Source organism: Eublepharis macularius, chromosome 10 (genome assembly GCF_028583425.1).
Source record: "Eublepharis macularius isolate TG4126 chromosome 10, MPM_Emac_v1.0, whole genome shotgun sequence".
Taxonomy (NCBI): domain Eukaryota; kingdom Metazoa; phylum Chordata; class Lepidosauria; order Squamata; family Eublepharidae; genus Eublepharis; species Eublepharis macularius.
In genome coordinates, this window is record NC_072799.1 from 96,193,993 (window position 1) to 96,213,945 (window position 19,953).

A 19,953-nucleotide genomic window follows, 5' to 3' on the forward strand; every position below is an offset into this window, starting at 1 on the left:
AACAGCACTCTCTCCCTACACTAGTAAAATGAGGTGCCTGCAAGACCACCTATTGGATGCCTCAACAGAGGGAGAGAACAAGGTGTGACATGACCGCTACCCAAAGCAGCCATTCTCTCTCTGCCCTCACAGAAACATATTGGAGGGAGGCAGTTTCTTCCGCTTGGAAAGCCCCCTTCCAACCAGATCTGGACCCAGGCGGATGAAGCGAGTGAACATGTGCCACTTCCTTGGGTGACTGGAGAACATCCTCACCAGACAACACTGTGCAGTCACTAGCACTGGGAACTAGAGCAGAAGCCCCCGACCTTTCGGAGCCTGCAGGCACCTTTGGAATTCCGACACAGAGCGGTGAGCACAACTACAAAATGTCTGTCATAGAAGGCACAAGAGATTGCACCAACAACGAAATGTCAGGGAGTGACATAACTCCAATAGCAACTCTTTGACATTTCAAGCAGAAACTCTGCTTAACAGTATGACTTTTAAAATGAACATATTGTTATTTTCTTGCATGCATACAATTTGCCTTCTGTCATACAGTGAAAATCTTTCTGCTTTAAACACATCTGCACAGCCAGTCAAATCCCCAATGCTACACAAAAGCCCCACCCACATTCTAAAAACACTTGACAGATGACAGGAAAGGGGTTGGCAGCTGCCGTGACACCCGCAGGGACCGTGTTTGGGGCGTTCCACGTGATGGGACAATCTTTGGCACAACCTCCCACTGCTTTTGCGCCAATAAGGATCCTTCCATTAGTGACAAGTTACCTGCCCCTTTGCCACAAAAAAGACCCTTGCAGGGTTGGTTAGACTTGGCCCCTGAAGATACAGGCCCTCAAAGAACAATCTGCCCCCCCGCCCCCCCCTTGAGGAAGGCCATGAAGGAAGGCCAAGCCCTGGTCCCCATCCAAGGGACAGGAAGTTGGATCAGAACTGACTGTAAGAATGCACAGCACAGAGTGCACGTTTTTGGTATCCAATTCTGATGCCCAAACTTCTTTCAGCAGCAAAGCTGCCCTTTCACTACTGCAACAATCAGGAAGGCTTCAAGATCCTTCACACCCCATTCCTCTGCAGGGGTTGGGAAAGATGGAGCCACCACTGAAATCCTCTGTACTTCCTGTACATGAATGCCCACAAAACATGACATAGATCTTAACGAATTAACACTTGAGACCAACTGAGTCCACTTCAAACCAAATACTCACATCAGTACCATAGATGAGGAAATCACCAGTTAAAGCATGGCACAAAATTTTACTTTTATCATCAGTATCAGGGAACAGTCTAGTCTCCCGTTCCTCCTGGGTATCCAAGCTTTCACTTTCTATCTATAAAACACAACAAAACCACAAAGTTTCTCATCAGGAGTTAAGAACTGAAACTACTTTAATCAGCTCACAATTTGAAATGAAGGAAGGTAAGCAAACACTCTCTCTGTCTCAGCCTCCTCTTTTTGTTCAAATCAGTTATACACCATTGGCTGCTACCCCCAACTCCTCAAGGGATCGTCAAACCAACTGTATTAACTATGAGATGATCTAGAACCTTTTGTCCTCGGTTAGCTCACTGACACCACATCCTACTGCCCGCAAACACCTTCACTTGTTTTCATTGTCCAGTCTGTTTCTAACAATGAAATTGTTAAAAACACTTCCCTAGGAGCAAAGCCTGTGCTGAGTATACCCCAGTAGGATCCTGAATAGACTTGCTCAGGATAGCTGCACTGTGAATTACTCCGGGACGTGTACAAGACGAGATTTTCCCCCACAGATAGGCCATAAAAAAGAGGAGATCATCTCACATTCACATACTAGTTACTGTTATTATGTCCAATAATGATTTTGTGTGTGTGTGTGTGTGTGTGTGTGTGTGTGTGTGTGTGTGTGTGTGTGTGTGTGTGTGAGAGAGAGAGAGAGAGAGAGAGAGAGAGAGAGAGAGAGAGAGAGAGATTTTTAAGGGGGTGATCTTACATTCAGGGTCATCTTCGAGCAAATATCATAATTCCAATTTCTCACCTTTTTTTTAGCATAACATCATATTGAATGTATTTATAGCGGGGCTGGGGCCCTTAACATGCTTACCATATGTAACTGAACTCTGCCCTCAAAAAGGGCAGCCGCATAATCAGAATTAAGGTATATATTGGCTACTGTTCCTAGATACTCCATATCCTTGAGTTTTTTGACACCTGTAGAATTTTAAAAAGAAGTTATTGTGAGAATATGCCTTTGGGACATTTCTTTAAAAATTTAAGAACAACCCTAAACATTTAGAACAACAGATCCAAGTACCGAACGTTAGGGCTCTCGGGATGAAATGTGCCCTCTTTCAGGGCAGTCCTAAGCAGAGGAGCCCCTTTCTAAGCCCACTGAAGTCAAGGCTGCAGCTCTTGCTCGGGACTGTGCCATTTAGCCCACAATCCTAAGAATATTCATTTCAAGTGCCTCTATATAACACGCTCATTTCCCCAACATCTAATTCTTCTTTTAAAAAAATTATTAATTTTTTCAAACAAAAAAACAGGAAGAAAAAACAACAACCACTTCTTTTCTTATCTGTCAGATCACTGGATGAAAATTAACGGCAGGAGCTTATTTAAATTCTTCGAAATAATTACAAGCAGATATTTAAATGATTTATGGAATACTGGGATAGCTAAATTATTTTGAATTTCACATTGTGTTTTTTGATTTAATATTTATATATAGCCCTCCAGTTTTTTATAATTAATATGTAGTCCTGCTACTGTTCCATATTCATGGATCACTTTCATTAATTCTTGTAGAGTTTCTTTAGGGTTTACAGTTAATATCACCACATCTTCAGCAAACATATTGATCGTATGTATTTGACTGTTTATTTCTAGACATGGGCACGAACCAGAAAAAAACTGAACCATGGGTTCATGGTTCGTGGGGTTTCCACAAACTGGCACGGAACTGGCCCAGTTACGAACCAGTTTGTGGTTCATGGGATTTAAATGCCCCTTTCCATCAGGGAAAGGGGTGTTTAATCGTTTAAAGGGCCCTTTCCTGCTGCTTGCAAGGAGCAGGACCCTTTAAACTATCAGCTGGCAGGAGGGGAAATCCACCCTGCTGCCTGCCAGCTGATAGTTTAAAGGGACTTGCCACTAGCAAGCAGCAGGGCCCTTTAAACTCCCCAAACCCCAGCCCCCACCCCCCCAGCCACCCACTTACCTTCCCTCTGATGCTGGGGTGGTGGAGGCCTCCTCCGCTGGCCAGGAAGGGCAGCAAAGGAGGCCTCCACCACCCCAGTATCAGAGGGAAGGTAAGTGGGGGGCTGGGGGTTGGGCCATTTAAAGGGCCCTACAGCTTGCAAGTGGCAGGTCCCTTTAAACGATCAGCTGGCAGTTGGCGAGGGGGGGATCTCCTCCTGCTGCCTGCCAGCTGATAGTTTAAAGGGACCTGCTGCTTACAAGTGACAGGAAAAGTTTAAATGGCCATTTCCCCCAGGGAAATGGCCATTTAAACTGGCCCTTTAATATGAACCAAAGGAACCAGTAGTCCAGTGCGTGGAAGTTTGTGGAAATGAGCTTCCTCAAACCCTGGCTCGCGAACCCTGATCTGGGCTGGTTCGTGCGTTTTTTTGGTTCGTATTTAGGTTTGTGCCCATCTCTATTTATTTCTAGACCTCTATTTAGTCTTTAGGCAGGTTGCCAAGAATTCTAATGAAAAGACAAAAAGCAGGGGTGATAGGGGGCATTCTAAGTTGGCCCATTTGCTCACTAGTTTTTAAAATCACCACAATTTTTGCATCTTCCCATGAATGTGGTGATCTTTCATTATCTGGTTAAATAGTTTTGTCATATATGGTGACAATAAATCTCTAAACTGTTTATAGAATTTTGCACCATATCCACCTATGCCTGGAGATTTAAAAAAAAATTTATCACATGATCTATTTCTTTACTTTACACTGGCTTATTTAAAACTAGCAACCTAGCCCAGTGTATAAACAATGGGCTTGGGAGGGGCATGATGCTGCGATGGGCTTCTCTATTGAGGCCGCCTCCGTGGATGCTGCTTCTCTGGGCTTCTCCATTGCCATGTTGAAGATGACTCACTGCACCTGCTCCAAGATAAAAAGTGAGTCGTCGCCAACACAGTGTGTCTTTTATATATTAGAGATGTTTTTATGCTCACTCTTCAGTTAAAGAATATTCAATTTTTGTAGATATTCATCAATCTTTTTTTGGATGGATTATCTGAAGAATATGGTTTTTGAAATATTTGGCAAACTGTTCTGATATTTGTTCTGTACCGTGTGTTTTTTTATTGCTACATTCTATCATTGCTATTCTATTTCTATTTTTGTTTTCTCAAAGTATTTGTTAATAACTTTGAACTTCTATTGCCAAATTTGTAGTGATCCTGTTTTACATATAGCAATTTTTAATAACAGAATCTATTTCGATAATGTCTAGTTCTTTTCTTTTATTTGCAAAGTTGTTATATGTCTTTTTTGATCCTTTTAAAAATGTTTCACTTATAATTCTCTTATTTCCACCTGCAACTTCCTTTTTTCACAATTAAACGTCTTCTTTAGCCATTGCTTGAATATATATCCCTCTTATTACCAATCTTAATGCATCTCATACAATGTGGCATTGGCATTACTTCAATTATATTTTATTTAAAATAATTTAGTCTACCTTCTTGTATTTTTTCCTGGGTTCTGGTTTAGTTAATAAAATAGTGTTAAAACTTCACATAGTTGGTTGGTTACTGCCCAAGGATATTCAGATATACCCATATTGGGGCATGATCAGTTTTTAAATGCCAATATTTTGTATTAAGTTTGATGGTATTAAGATAAAATCTATTCTGATGGTGGAGAGTGCCCTCAAGTCAGAGTTGACTTATAGCAACCCCTGGTGGGATTTTCATTGCAAGAGACTAACCGAGGTGGCTTGCTGCAACTCTGGTCTTCGTCGGAGGTCTCCCATCCAATGAATAACCAAGGCCGACTGTGCTTAGCTTCTGAGATCTGATGAGATGAAGCTCACCTGGGCTATCCAGGTCAGGAAAACCTATTCTAGAAAATTATGTCTATGTGAATAATATGTAAAATCCATCTTCTGTGGATTGTCTACTCTCCAAATTTTTGCTAGATTATTTCCCTCTATTTTCTTCTTTGTATTTTAGTCCCTCTTTTTAATCTTCCTCTACTATGATCTCTTTTTAATCTCCCCTTACTATAAGTTCCCTGTCTTTAAATTTTAGTTTTTTTACATGTGTTCCTTACAAATTTAATTTTCTGCTTATTTGGTGCATAAATATAGGCAAATGTGAATATTTTATTTGTGTATTGCCTTTCTACAAAAACGTAACAACCTTGTGGGTCTCTAACTAACTTCTCTCTTTGGAATATGGGGATGCTGCTAAGAGGACAACCTGCTGCCCCTCCTGACTTGTTATTCCCTGGTGCTGCATGATGCTGCCCACAGTATTCATTTTTCAGCATATCTTCTTTTTTACTATGATGTGTCTCTTGAAGCATTTTAACTATTGGATGTGATTATCTTTCCGAGAAGACTTTTTCTTTATTTAAGTTATAAACAGTAACATAATAGCTATAAATGACTTTTTTTTCAGTGGGAACGCGGTGGATCGGAGTTCCAGCACCTCTTAAAAATTGTCACATGGCCGGTGGCCCTGCCCCCTGATCTCCAGACAGAGGGGAGTTTAGATTGCCATGTGACCATTTTCACCGAGGGCAATTTAAACTTTAAAAAACTCCCCCCTTGTTCCAGCTGACCCAAAGTGACGTCATTGTGAGGTCTTGAGTTCCACCACTGAGTTCCATCACCTCTTTTCCCAGAAAAAAAGCCCTGGCTATAAACAGTGGCAGGACTCTAATCTGGAGAACCAGGTTTGATTCACAGCTCCCTGACATGAAGCCTGCTAGGTGACTTTGGGTCAGTCACAGCTAGAGCTCTCTCAGACCCACCTACCTCACAGGCTGTCTGTTTGCGGAGATAACAACACTGACTTGGTAGACTGCTCTGAGTGTGGCACTAATCTGTCCAGAGGAGTGGTATATAAGTACACGGTTATTATTATTTTTATAATTATTAAGATCACTCATTCCTCTAACGTCAAATGTATAAATTCTAACATCATCTCCCTTTGTAGCCATATTTACCTGCTATATTTGTAACTCTATGCCTACTCTTCTTCTTTCTCCATCTTGCTTTAAGCCCTCCATCCAAACATTTAAAACAATCTTGAACTGTGTAGGAGTCATTTCACAGTCCCACCCAATTCTGAATTGAGATGGCCTAAGTTATTTTCACCTATGCCATGCTGTGGCACCTTTAGGGGAAGCGTCCTCTCCAAAATTCTCCTTCCCCACACCCAAACCTTTAACCCCTCTCTCACTTAAGTTATTAATTAATAGCAATTAATAGCAATTTTTACAAAACCTTCCAACAAAATTAGTATTTTAATTTATGTCATTTAATTTTAAATCTACTTGTCTCTTTAAAGTTGACCATTCATCTTTGTATCTTCATTATTTAACTTTTGCTTGTCTTGGAAGTTTGGGACAACTTGGAATTCCAGCTTTTTGTCCTTCTCAGTTGACTCCCCCCCCCGCCCTTTCCCCTGTTTTCCTTCGCTGTATCTGCCATTCATTTTGGTCTTTTTCTCCTTCATCTCCTCCTCCTCCTCCTGAATCCTTATCTGTAATGTCATTACTCTCGCTTGGGAATTCCAACTATAAATCCTTCAAGATTTTCAGTGCCTCTTTCAATGAAGCAGCAACATACAATTCACTTTCTCTTTGTATAATTAATTTGAAGGGGAATCCCCAGCAATATTTTATCTTGGCTTACTGTAATTTGATTTGTAACCAGACATAGAGCACATCTTCTCCTAAGCATTTCAGAGCTTAGGTCTTGCATAAACATCACTTTGTTTTCCTTACAGCCTAAGGATGGGAGTTTCCAAGCTTGCTTAAGGAATTGGTCTTTTACATATCGTGTGAAACATAAAACAATCTATAGATATAAAGACAAGTGTCCTGACTGACTCATCAATGCCCAGCGCAAACCCCTGGACCCAGAAACGTGAAATTTGGGGAGAACGTTCCTTTCATGATGTAGAGGCTCACTAAGAAGGGATTTTAAGAAATTCGCCCCCTGAGGAGGTAAAAAGGGGTAAAATGTGTTTTCTCATAGGGATACAGCTTCCCTGTGTGGCTGGCAGGCTGTTCATCCCCCTCCCCCTGCCAACTCAGCCACTCTGCCCTGAGGTTATCTGCATATGCGGCCTGATTGGTGGAAGTCTGTGTTCTGAGGTAAAAATCAGGTAAAGGAAACTGCAGACAGTTGAAGAAAGATAGTAGAAGACTCCTAAATAGGGATTTTATATAAAAATCAGTATGGCAGCTGGGTTTTTAAATGTTCGTGGGGAGACGGTACACGACCTTTCTAGGGGCCATTTCAATGCAAACCTCTCACATGAACCTGCTGAAGTGCCCACCACACCACCACTCCCTCAGTCCAACTCCACCTCACACCTCTCACAGCCATCACCTCTTACTGCCCCCAAGAAGCCTTCTGGCAGATGTCGTGCAAGATACACCGATGCTAAAAAGAGTAAGCAACTTAGAGATATGGCAAGGAAATATGCACGTCCTGCTCCTGCAGAGAACCGAGCAGCAGTGGCCAAATATCAGCAAGATCACCCCAAGGTACAAAGAGCAGCAGTCTCTCTCTATGAGCAAAGCAATCCTGGAAGACAAGTAGAGAGGCGCTCACTTCCATGGAAGGTCAAGGCTCAGGCATGGCATATGACCCTTCACTACCTTCAAGCTACATCTTAACTGCACCCATGCAGAAACACTCCTGTTCAGCATCTCAAAACAAAGCAACGTGGCCCATGTGCTGCGGAACTGTAAGCTCATTGCTTGGGATGAGAGCACCATGGCGCTTAAGGGGTGTTTTGAGGCACTGAGCATAACCCTCAAAGATGTCAGGGGCAGCGAAAGAGCGATGGGGGGTGGGGAGTCACTGTGTTGCTGGCTGGAGTCCCAAGGGGAACTTGAGCTGATGAGGTTACCGTGTGTGTCAAGGCGTCATATCTGTGGCCCCTCATCAGGAAACTCTCACTAAGAAAGAACATGAGGGTCCACTTGAGAGGCGAGGTGTCCACTAGGGAATTCTCTGAACTCTTACTAAAAATAGGGGATGGAGCGTATCCTGAGTCCAAAGGAAAGATGACCATCCCTGCAGGCCCGGGCACAGCAGTGACAACCCTAGCATACCTAACAGGCACGATATACCCTGATATCACCACTATCACAGAGAAGTCCATGGACTGGCTGTGCAAGTGTGGCATTCTGACCCCCAAAATTGCCAAGGGTGCCATCATTAATGAAACACAACTTAACTCACTCAAAATGGAGTACAGATCTGTGGACTCAGTGGTGCAAATGGAAGATGCGGTCCACTACCCTGTGAAGTTCTTCAACATGCTCATCCCTCCTGGCTTCCCAGCCCACAAGCTTCTCCTCAAAGTGGGGGCTCCTGTGATGCTGCTCCAGAACCTCAGCCCACCCAAACTCTGCAATGGCACCAGACTACAAGTGAAAGCCCTCCATAGGAACATCATCGAGGCCACATCGTTCACCGGCAGTGCTTGGGGGGGATGGGGGATTGGTGTTCATACCACGCCTACCACTCATACCATCAGAGAACCCCTTCGAATTCAAGAGACTGCAGTTCCCCCTCAAGGCCTGCTTTGCTATGACGATGAACAAGTCCCAGGGGCAGACACTGAAGGTGGCAGGAATTGACTTGAGGGAGGACCGCTTCTCACATGGGCAGTTCTACGTGGCCTGCTCCAGAGTGAGCTCACCCAGCAGCCTGGTGGTCCTATCACCTGAGGGGGAAACCACCAATGTGGTCTATAAAGAGGTCCTTCAGTAGAAAAAAAAGGTTGTACATATTTTTAATTTTATTTATTGCACTACAATCTTTCCCTTTTAAAATCTCTTCAATAAATGTTACATTTTGAAATTCACTTCATCAGTTTTCGGCATCAACACGCTTCACTTTATTCAAACACCTTTGTGAAGCTCGGGTAATATATCCTATTATACCACAAAACCAACTAAACCTCCCCCCCTGCAAACCAAAAAATGTTACATACTCATAAATATTGTAACTGGATTTAAAGTAGTTAAATACCGTAGCGAAGCACGGGCATCAAGCTACTGTCTCTATATGTTGAAGTACCTGTTACTTTTAAACTCACAATTCGATGAGCTCTTTCAAAAGTCTGTTCTGTTTAGGGGGGTGTCTGGGACCAGGGCATTAAACCAGTTGATAAGAAATCCCACCATATCATCTCCCGCCACACGCTCTTCCATGCCACGAATGTGAATGTTTGTATGGCGACCTCTATCCTCTAGGTCTGCTACTTTAAATCTCATAGTTGTCTTGGTTCTCCAATTTTATAATTTTCTCTTGATGTGCTTTGCTCATATCATACTCTTCTTCAGCAAGTATCAGCCACTTCTTTTAATTAGCTATTTATTGGGTTTAACAATTCCTTCCTCAATCTATTAATTCTTGCTTTTTAATTGCAATAATTGGCACTCTATACCTTTTAAGATACTTGAAAATCTCATGCTCCATGTTTTTTTCTCTGCGAATTTGGCAGCCATGTTATCAGCTTGGTTTGCTGTAGAAGGTTTGTTTGCTCCATTATCTCTTCAATTTCTTGAAGGAGAATCTGTTTACTCTAGATGTTTAAACGCTCCAGGACATCTGGTTTCTATTACGGCTAAGTTTTCCTTTGCCTGATGCTATTTCGTTTGTATTTTAGATGCTTTTCAGGTGCCTACATGGAGAGCCCTCGGATCAGGCATCCGCTATTATCTGGCTCATCTCCGCACCTCCCCCTCAACATCTAATTCTACAAACAGAAAAGACTTCTGAAAAATACTAATTAGGTGCTAGAATCAACAAGGTATCACTGTTACATTTTATAGAATGGCAGTATACTCAACAAATGCTGTAGCAGAACTCTACTTTTAAAGAAGGGAACTAGAGATATACTTACTGTTCTCTCCAAGAGCATAAAACCATGCCCGATTATTCATGCCCACAGCCAAGTGATAATGTCCTACAGCAACAAAGCTGGGTTCTACTTCCACAGAGACTGTAATTGGTATCTCCTAAAAGAGACCATATTGCTGTAGCTGACGACTGTCTAAAATATCTGAAGTGTTTACACTGAACTTAATTTAAAAACGAATAAAATACCATACTCTTTCAACGTGATTGGCTACAGTAACTTCAAGAAGTGATGTGAGGTACGCGATGCGTGTGCTGCAAGAGTCTCCAAGGATGGGAAGTTTTGTTAAGAAGACGTGAAGAGATCCTCTCTTTGTAGACACTGCCAGTAGTTGTCCATCGTCTGTCCACGACAGCTGATCTAAACCTAAAAGATCAAAATAGAGATTGCCTGCCATTTTGCAGAAAGAGCACATTTTGCCCCAAAAATCCAAAACTCAGATTTTACGAAGTAATAGCTTCAAGGCTTCATTGCAGAGAAGCACTTCTGCAAAATCTATCATCTTTACATCTTGAAAGAAAAGTATGTCTATCGATTTAGCTTAGTATCATCTACAACATTACCCATATTGGCTTATATCCCTCTGCAAGTGGAATGGGATTTCTACCCTTCCCATTGCAGCAACCAAATGTTCCCTGAAATGCTGATCCTGGAGGAAAAGGAAGCTGCAAGAGCAGCATAAAGGACCGGAGTCTTGCAGCAGGACAAGGGAACTGGCAGAAATCCCACCCCCTTTCCCTAAATGGAAATCCCAGGTCATTATTAGTAGTTCACCCTTTTACCTTGGTCTCGGGGACAGAAAACTACATACAATTATGTAAGGAAAAAATGCCACATTAGTGTTATTTCACATGTGGATCTTGCCCTTCCACCAAGGAGCTCAGGGTAACTTTCTTGGGTTCTCTTGTTTTACGATAACTTCTCTATGGAGCACTTAGACTCAATGATATTATCTTGCCCGAGGCTACTTGCAATGAGTTTCATGGCGGAGAAAAGATTTGAAGCTGGAGCCATTCTGGTCAATGACCAGCATGCTATTACACCACATTTTAAAAAAATGTCAACAAGATGCAAATCTCAATAAAAATGGGCAAGATGTCCCATTTGGAAATCAGCATACCTTTATTTTCATCGTCTAAGTTTATTATTGCATATATTTCATTCAGGTCTGAGAGGTCATGGATCTTAATGCTGTAGCAAAAAGAAAATAACTATCAATAATTATTTAATCATGCACTTTAAATTATCAATATTTTAATTGTACAGCTATGGAAAACAATTGTAAAAAAAAAAGTATGGAAATGAAGTATTTAGAGAGCGTTGAAATAATTTGTCCCCCTTACCCAACCATTTAGCTTCGTGAAAACTCTATAAACAGTGCAATCCTGAACAGCCACACCCTTCGAAGTGCATTGACTGCAGACTCAGAAAAGTGTAACACTGTTTAGAATTGCACTGGAAGTTTGCAATGACCGTCTGTAAACACAACACTCATGCAGTCTTTGAATTCAGAATGGGACCCCTAAAGTAGGGCATTCCAACAATCTACAGAATGGAGACATGACCAGTACAAGCTCCCTCTATCTGTTCCAATGCAGTAGCTTTAGATTGTATATTACAGCTCCAATGAGCACAAAGGACTCCATGGTAATTGCAAAGAAAGTAATACAGCAAAGTTCTTAATTATGTGGAATTCAGTATGAATCTTACGAACTTCATGGAGCGTGAGATCACAGGGAGGCCTCCTAATTCTCCTAATGTATACAGGAACTTTTCATTTATCCATATATTAAAACAAAGGAATCTAAACTGTGTGCACATTACTTTTTGCACATTTACTGCCTTCGGAGTAAATTGGGAAGCACACCTGCACGCGCACACACACGCACATGCGCACCCACACATCACCTATATTCCATCTGAAGGTACAAAAGACCTTTGGATGGGAGTCACAATTGCTAAAGTGGTTTCACACATTCGCAGCGTTTTGAATAGCAAGTATCCATCACTTGCTTTGAGACACCCGATATATTAATGGCCTCATATGAAAACAATGCCACTCACCAGTTATCGCCACATGACGCTGCTTTGTTGAGCGACTGTGATATTGCAATGCTTGTCAGGTTGTCTTTATGATTGGAAACTTGTAAGATTTCATGACCAATCTCTCGAATGTGCGTAGAAATCACCACAAAGAAGCCAAGTGAGAACCCAATCATGATGTAACCATCACCATACCTAGAGAGGTATCAATAATACAATCATACACACACACGCAATCCACACAACATGGCTGCAAGAACAAAAAGCTGAAGAGAGACACTCAAATTCCTGAGCTAGCATAAAATATATTCAGAGCCTATATAGAAACAGAAGAGGGGTGTCTCAACATTACAACTTTAACAGCAGACAAATGAATCACGGCATTGCTCTCTTTTTCAAGAGCATTTTAGTCATGATGAAGTATTCAAAGGAAACAGGCAACAGAAAATAAATCTACTAGACTAAAACACTTACAAAGCTAAAACACTTTTCCATACTGTGTTAGGATTTCAATGACTCACTTACCATTTATAAGACACAATGCTCCCATAGTGCTGTTGAAACTGTAGTTCGATTGGGTTATCTGGATCTTTGAAATTAAAAAGATACAGTATTTTCTTGCCAACCACGACACTTACCTGCAAAAAAGCGAAATGAAAAGTATATATTGAATGAGACTAGCATCACTTTATATTAGTAGCATAATAGTAGCATAAAATGAACAAACAGTGCATCAATTATTTTAACAAAGAGCAGTTATATACCTTGCACCTTTCAAAAGCTGGTGTCGATATATTTAAGGAGCATATCAGCACTATTAAGAACAAACTGAAACTTTCTCAATGATAAGCCACTGTGCAATAAGAAGCTATGTATCACCGACCTCAAGGACTAAAATAAATCCCCCCCCCACACACACACACAGTTGTTCAGAGAGAGGCAACTTAATCAGCACTCACACAAATAAAGTGATGAATTTAAAAAAGAACACCCTTAACAAAGAAACACACCCTTGGATTTTCAAGGCATATTAGAAATATCTGGATGGTAAAGTATTAAAAACAGTAGTTTCTAAACAATGGAAAAATAGAATTTAATCAATATGATCATTTTCTACCATTTAAAAACTCTTCACTGGATCTACAATAAGAGATGGGTAGCAGCAGGTATAATAAAATCCCTTTGCTAGAAAGCTTGCGCTCATGCTCTTTAGGAGAGGTCGAGTCTGTAGTTTAATTTGTATGCTGGTCTTATGACCGTAATTAACGACGACGACGATGATGGGTAGCTGTGTTAGTCTGTAGCAGCAAAACAAAACAGCATTCCAATGACACCTTAAAGATTAACATGTACAGTGTTATCCTAATAAAAACGATACCCTTCTAAGTTAATTGAAGTCAATGGGCCTTAGAAGGGCATACCTCTGTTTAGGAGGGCACTGGTATTCAAGCATCAGCTTCCCTGAGTCAGAACACACTCTGTCGCATGTGACGAAGTGAGCTCTGACTCACTAAAGCTTATGCTGGACTAACTTTTGATAGGTGCCAACTAGGGTTGCCAGGTGGAGCCTGGCAATCAACTGGTGGAGAGCGGGAGGGAGAAAAATGAACAACAATAAGGTTCCAGCTACTTATTAACACATCATTTCCAGGGTACAACCTAGACGTGACAATGGGTAGCTCTAGGAGTTTCCGGCGGTTCCTAAATCCACCCACTGTCACTTCTGGGTTAGACCTGGAAATGATGTACTGGTGACTAGGGAAGAGCCTCCTTTTTATTTCTTTTTCTCCTGCCACTACTCCGAGAAGTGGCAGGCAACAAATCAAATTACTTGGAGATTGCTTGCCACAGGGCAGCTGGACTCCTGCTTTGATAACAAAACTCGAAACTTCTCAAGTAAACAGGCAAAAATTCCATTTTACAATAATCAATAAATTTTACTTAGTTTTAGGGACTGAGAAAGCGACTACAGAACCATAATTAAGCGACAAACCTTATTACATCAGCACTGAGTTACGTGCAGCAACCGCTAATCTTTTGTTAATACAAATGCAAATGATTCCACATTAGTGAGAAAAGAAATATTGGGACGATGTCAAGGATGCTGAGAAATTAAAAAAAAATGTAATTAACCTGCAAACCCAACTGCTCTGAAGATGTGCTTAAAAGCAGTAGTGTGATCCATTTTGTATTTGTGCAGTGGAAGCATTTGGCATGATGGCTAGTAAACGACTTAACTGTGTATTACGTGCCGTCAAGTCACCTTGGACTTACGATGGTCCTATGAATTAACAACCTCCAAAACGTCCTATCATTAACAGCCTTGCGTAGATCTTGCAAACTGGCGGCTGTGGTATTGAGTCCAGCCATCTCGTTTTGGGTCTTCCTCTTTTCCTACTGCTTTCCACCTTTCCTTTCAAATGAATTAACTTTCTTCCTGTCAGCTTCCTTCATTGTCCAACCTTCACATCCGTATATAATAATGGGAAACACCACAGTATGGACTATCTTGATCTTGGTACCCAGCGACACATCCTTATTCTTAAGGATCTTTTCTAGTTCTTTCATGGCCGCCCTTCCAAGTCTCAATCTTCTTCTGATTTCTTCATTTCAGTCTCCCTTTTGGTTGATGATTAAACCAAGGAATAGAAAATCTTGAACAATTTCAATTTCTTCATTGACAATCTTAAAATTGTGCAATTTCTCAGTAGCCATTACTTTTGTCTTCTTGATGTTCCATTGCAAGCCTGCTTTGACACTTTCTCCTTTAACCTCAGTAGTTATTTCGAGTATTCACTTCTTATTACCAGTAATGTGTCATTTGCATCTCCTTTCACCAATTTCCACTCCATCTTCATCTAAATCTAATCCAGTTTTCTTTATGTTATGTTTCGCATATAGGTTGAACAGATAGAGAGATAACATATATCCTTGCCTGACACCTCTGCCAATTGGAAACCATTCTATTCCCCCGTATTCTGTCCTAACAGTAACCTCTTGTCCAGAGTACAGGTTGCATATTGCGGCACATCCATTTCTTTTAACACAATCCAGAGTTTTTCACATTCCATACAGTTGAAAGCTTTACTGTAATCTACAAAACACAGTCTGAAATTCTCAGGTGTGAGCCATTAATCATCATAAATTTACAATATTATTCTAATGTCTCTTCTGTCTCTGACTCAAGCTTGAATGTCTGGCATTTCTTGTTCCCTATATGGTGAGCGGAAGAATCTTGAGCATTACTTTCCTTGTGTGGGAAATGAATGTGATCTTCCAATAGTTGTTAAGATCTTTGGCATCTCAGTTTTTTCAGAACTGGAATGTAGACTGAATGTTTCCGATCGGTGGGCCGTTGTTTTGTTTCCCACAGTCAGTTCGGCTCTGGGAGAGAGCAGGAAGGGGAGCTGTTGCCGCCACTGCTGAGGTGGCGAGTTCTGCCTTTTCTGAACTGTTTAACTTTTCTTAACTGCTGGGGAGAACTGGCTGAGTTGCTGCTGTGCGGAAGGAGAAAGTCGGAGGAGGGAGGAGGAGCTGCTGTTTCTGTCTGTCTGTGGCCTGGGCTGCAGCGGAGTGTAGCTGATTGCCACCTAAGTACAAAGGGCATCTCTCTTTTTTAAAATTTTTCTTCTTCTTGTGTGTGTGTGTGTGTGTGTGTGTATAAACAGAAAAATAATAAGAATTTTTTTTTTAAAAAAAGAGAGATGATGAAGGTAGTATGCCAGCAGGGGGTTGGGGGCTCTCCAGTGTTCTGCACTGAGTGTCACATGTACGACTATCTGCCCCCTGGGCGCAAGTCTTGGGTGTCCGCTCGGTGCAAGGAGCTCCTGGTTCTCAGGGAGCGAGTTTGCACCCTTGAGGCTGAGGTGGCTGACCTGGAGAAGCAGACACAGTCAGTCAGAAATGTGGAGAAGACTCTCGGGGACTTCTTAGATGTGTCCCACTCTGAGAACAGCAGCCCCACCACTGCCAGGGAGCATGAGGGTTGAGACGAGACAGGGCACCGCACTGACGATAAGGGGAATATGCCTTCAGGAGGGACCTCTTCTTCAGTTGGTGAATGGGTATCCTTTCGCACCAAGGAACCATCCCTGGGCAGGGAGGGAGGGGGGCTCTTCGTAGTTGGTGATTTGATCTTTAGGCGGGTAGATAGCTGGGTGGCAAACCCACGTACTGACCGTATGGTGACTTGCCTGCCTGGTGCAAAGGTAGCGGACATCACGTGGGTTCTAGATAGGTTGGTAGACAGTGCTGGGGAGGAGCCAGTGGTCGTGGTACATGTTGGTACCAATGATGTGGGGCAATGCAAGCTTGAGGTCCTGGAGCAAAAATTTAAGCTGTTAGGCAGGAAACTCAAGGCCAGGACCTCCAAGGTAGGCTTCTCAGAAGTGCTACCCATTCCATGCACAGGGTCGGAGAGACAGGCTCAGATGAGGAGTCTCAAAGCGTGGATGAGACGATGGTGTGGGGAGGAAGGGTTCAAGTTTGTGAGGCACTGGGATGCTTTTTGGAACAAACGGGAGCTGTACAAAAGAGACGGTCTCCACTTGTCCTGAGAAGGAACCAGGCTGCTGGTGCTTAAAATCAAAAAGCTGGCAGAGCAGTTTTTAAACTGAATCTTGGGGGAAAGCCGACAGGAGACGAAATGTCTCTGGTTCGGGATGGTTCATCTCAATGAGATGAGGGGTTCGCTGTTACTTTTCTAGAGGGAAAGGGATTAGTGGTCCACTGAGACGGTGACAAACAATATGGACTGCCTGGCAAGGTCTCGAGGCAGCAGGAGGAAGGTTGCGGGCTGAACGTGCCTGGGAAATGATAGATGTTTATATACGAATGTCCAAGGTAAAATCGGGGAGCTGGAATGCTCAGTGTTGGGGGGAAACATGGACATTGTGGGCATTACAGACACTTGGTGGGATGAGGAAAACCAGTGGGATACGGCAATTCCTGGATATAAATTATATCGCGAAGACAGGGAGGGAAGGGTTGGAGGTGGGGTGGCTCTGTATGTCAGAGAGGGCGTATACAGTCCAGTAAGAGTGAGACGGTAAGAGAGTTAGATTCGCTTCTGGAAATACTACGGATTAAAATAGTCGGCCCAAAGGAAACTTAACTCTAGGAGTTTGTTATCGCCCACCGGATCAAAAGATAGAGGATGATTATAACATGATGAAAGAAATAAAGATAGTGACTAGGCGAAATAACTGTGTAGTAATAGGTGATTTCAATTACCCACACATTGATTGGGTCAACATGTGTTCAGGTCAGGAAAAGAGACTGAGTTTCTAGACACTCTCAATGACTGTGCTATGGAGCAGATGGTTGCAGAATCTACCAGGGGAGAGGCGATCCTGGACTTGGTCCTAAGTAATGCCCAAGATCTGGTGAGAGATGTAAAAGTGGATGCACCGCTTGGGAACAGTGACCATAATGTTACTGAGTTCAGCATTTGCATAAATAGGGAATTGCCCAAAAACACCAACACAACCACTTTTAACTTTAATAGGGGTAACTTCTCTGAGATGAGGGGGCATCAATGTGCCTTGTACATACTGAAGAAACTGAAAGGAAAGGTCAAAGGGATCAAAACCCTTGTGGAAGCTTGGAGACTATTTAAAACTACAATACTGGAAGCTCAGCTAAAATACATACACTGCAGGTTAGGAAAGGCACAAATAGGTATTAAAAAGGCCTGCATGGTTAACAAACAAAGTAAAGGAAGCTATAAAAGGTAAGAAGGTTTCCTTTAAAAGGTGGAAAGCTAGTCGGAGTGAGGTATATAAAAGGGAACACAGGCTGTGGCAAAGAAAATGCAAGTCTGTGATCAGGCAGGCACAAAGGGACTATGAGGAACACGTTGCAAAAAAAAGACCAACAATAAACATTTCTTCAAATATATTAGAAGCAGGAAACCAGCCAGGGAGGCAGTGGGGCCCCTGGATGATCAAGGGGTAAAAGGATTACTGAAGGACGACAGGGAAACGGCCGAGAAGCTAAATTCATTTTTTGCCCCTGTCTTCACTGTAGAAGATGAGAGGTGCTTGCCCACTCCAGAACCACTGATTTCGGGAAGAGTGTTGAAGACCTGAGTCAGATTGAGGTGACAAGAAAGGAGGTCCTACGACTGATAGACAGTTTAAAAACTAACAAATCACCAGGCCCGGATGGCAGACATCCAAGAGTTCTGAAAGAACTCAAATGTGAACTTGTGGATCTCCTGACAAAGATATGTAACCTTTCATTAACATCTGCCTCCATTCCTGAGGACTGGAAGGTAGCTAATGTCACCCCCATCTTTAAAAAGGGTTCCAGAGGAGCGCTGGGAAATTAAGGCCAGTCAGTCTAATGTCAGTACCGGGTAAGTTGGTTATTAAAGAGAGAATTAATAGGCACACTGATGAACAAAAGCTACTGAGGAAGACTCAGCATGGGTTCTGTAAAGGAAGATTTTGTCTCACGAACCTGTTAAGAGTTCTTTGAGGGAGTGAACAAACATGTGAACAAGGGGGAACCAATAGATGTTGTCTACCTGGACTTCCAGAAAGCTTTTGATAAAGTTCCTTATCAAAGGCTGCTAAGTAAGCTCAATAGTCATGGGGTAAAAGGACAAGTCCTCTTGTGGATCAAAAACTGGATAATGAATAGGAAGCAGAGCGTGAGTATAAATGGGCAATATTCACAGTGGAGGGTGGTAAGCAGTGGGGTACCGCAGGGCTCAGTATTGGGTCCAGTGCTTTTTAACCTGTTCATTAATGATTTGGAGTTGGGAGTAAGCTGTGAAGTACCACCCTGACACTAAATTGTTCAAGGTGGTAAGAACCAGGGAGGATTGTGAGGCACTCCAAAGGGAACTGTCGAGGGTGGGCGAGTGGGCGTCAACATGGCAAATGAGGTTCAACGTGGCCAAGTGCAAATAATGCACATTGGGGCCAAAACCCCCAAATATAAATACACAATGATGGGGTCCAAAGTGGCGGAGACTGACCAAGAGAAAGATCTTGGAGTTGTGGAAGATAACTCACTGAAAATGTCGATACAGTGTGCGACGGCAATAAAAAAGGCCAATGCTATGCTGGGGATTATTAGGAAGGGAATTGAAAACAAATCAACTAGTATCATAATGCCCCTGTATAAATCAATGGTACGGCCTCATTTGGAATACTGTGTACAATTCTGGTCATCACACCTCAAAAAAGATCTTATAGCACTGGAAAAAATGCAGAAAAGGGCAAGTAGAATGATTAAAGGGATGGAAAACTTCCCCTATGAAGTAAGGTTAAAGCACTTGGGGTCTTTAGCTTGGAGAAACCATGACTGAGGGGGGACATGATAGAGGCGTACAAGATTATGCATGGGACAGAGAAGGTAGAGAAAGAAGTATCTTTCTCCCTTTCTCACAATACAAGAACCTGTGGGCACTCAATGAAATTGCTGAGCAGTCGGGTTAGAACGGAAAAAAGTACTTCTTCACCCAAAGAGTGATTAACACATGGAATTCACTGCCTCAGGAGGTGGTGGCAGCTTCAAGCACAAACAGCTTCAAGAGGGGATTGGATAAACATATGGAGCAGAAGTCCATCAGTGGCTCTTAGCCACAAGGTATAGATGGAACTCTCTGTCTAGGGCAGTGATGCTGTGCATTCTTGGTGTTTTTTGGGGGGGGCAATCAATGGGAGGGCTTCTAGTGTCCCTTCCCCACTGGCAGACCTCCTGATGACACCTAGTTTTTTTTTAACCAGTGTGTGACACAGAGTGTTGGACTGGACAGGCCATTGGTCTGATCCAACATGGCTTC

The 19,953-nt window shown here is 42.5% G+C and overlaps 1 protein-coding gene across 2 annotated transcripts in view; it reads right to left on the bottom strand.

Moving 5' to 3' along the window:
* Nucleotides 1-19,953, bottom strand: part of WDR19 (WD repeat domain 19) — a 107,887-nt gene that overhangs the window by 75,141 nt on the left and 12,793 nt on the right. For both annotated transcript variants that reach the window (XM_054990597.1, XM_054990595.1), the window contains exons 8-14: nucleotides 12,684-12,796; nucleotides 12,180-12,353; nucleotides 11,236-11,306; nucleotides 10,309-10,481; nucleotides 10,101-10,215; nucleotides 2,091-2,197; nucleotides 1,215-1,337 (exon numbers count right to left, since the gene is read on the bottom strand). In XM_054990597.1, coding sequence (XP_054846572.1) covers nucleotides 1,215-1,337; nucleotides 2,091-2,197; nucleotides 10,101-10,215; nucleotides 10,309-10,481; nucleotides 11,236-11,306; nucleotides 12,180-12,353; nucleotides 12,684-12,796 — 876 coding nt within the window. The remainder of the gene's footprint in view (nucleotides 1-1,214; nucleotides 1,338-2,090; nucleotides 2,198-10,100; nucleotides 10,216-10,308; nucleotides 10,482-11,235; nucleotides 11,307-12,179; nucleotides 12,354-12,683; nucleotides 12,797-19,953) is intronic.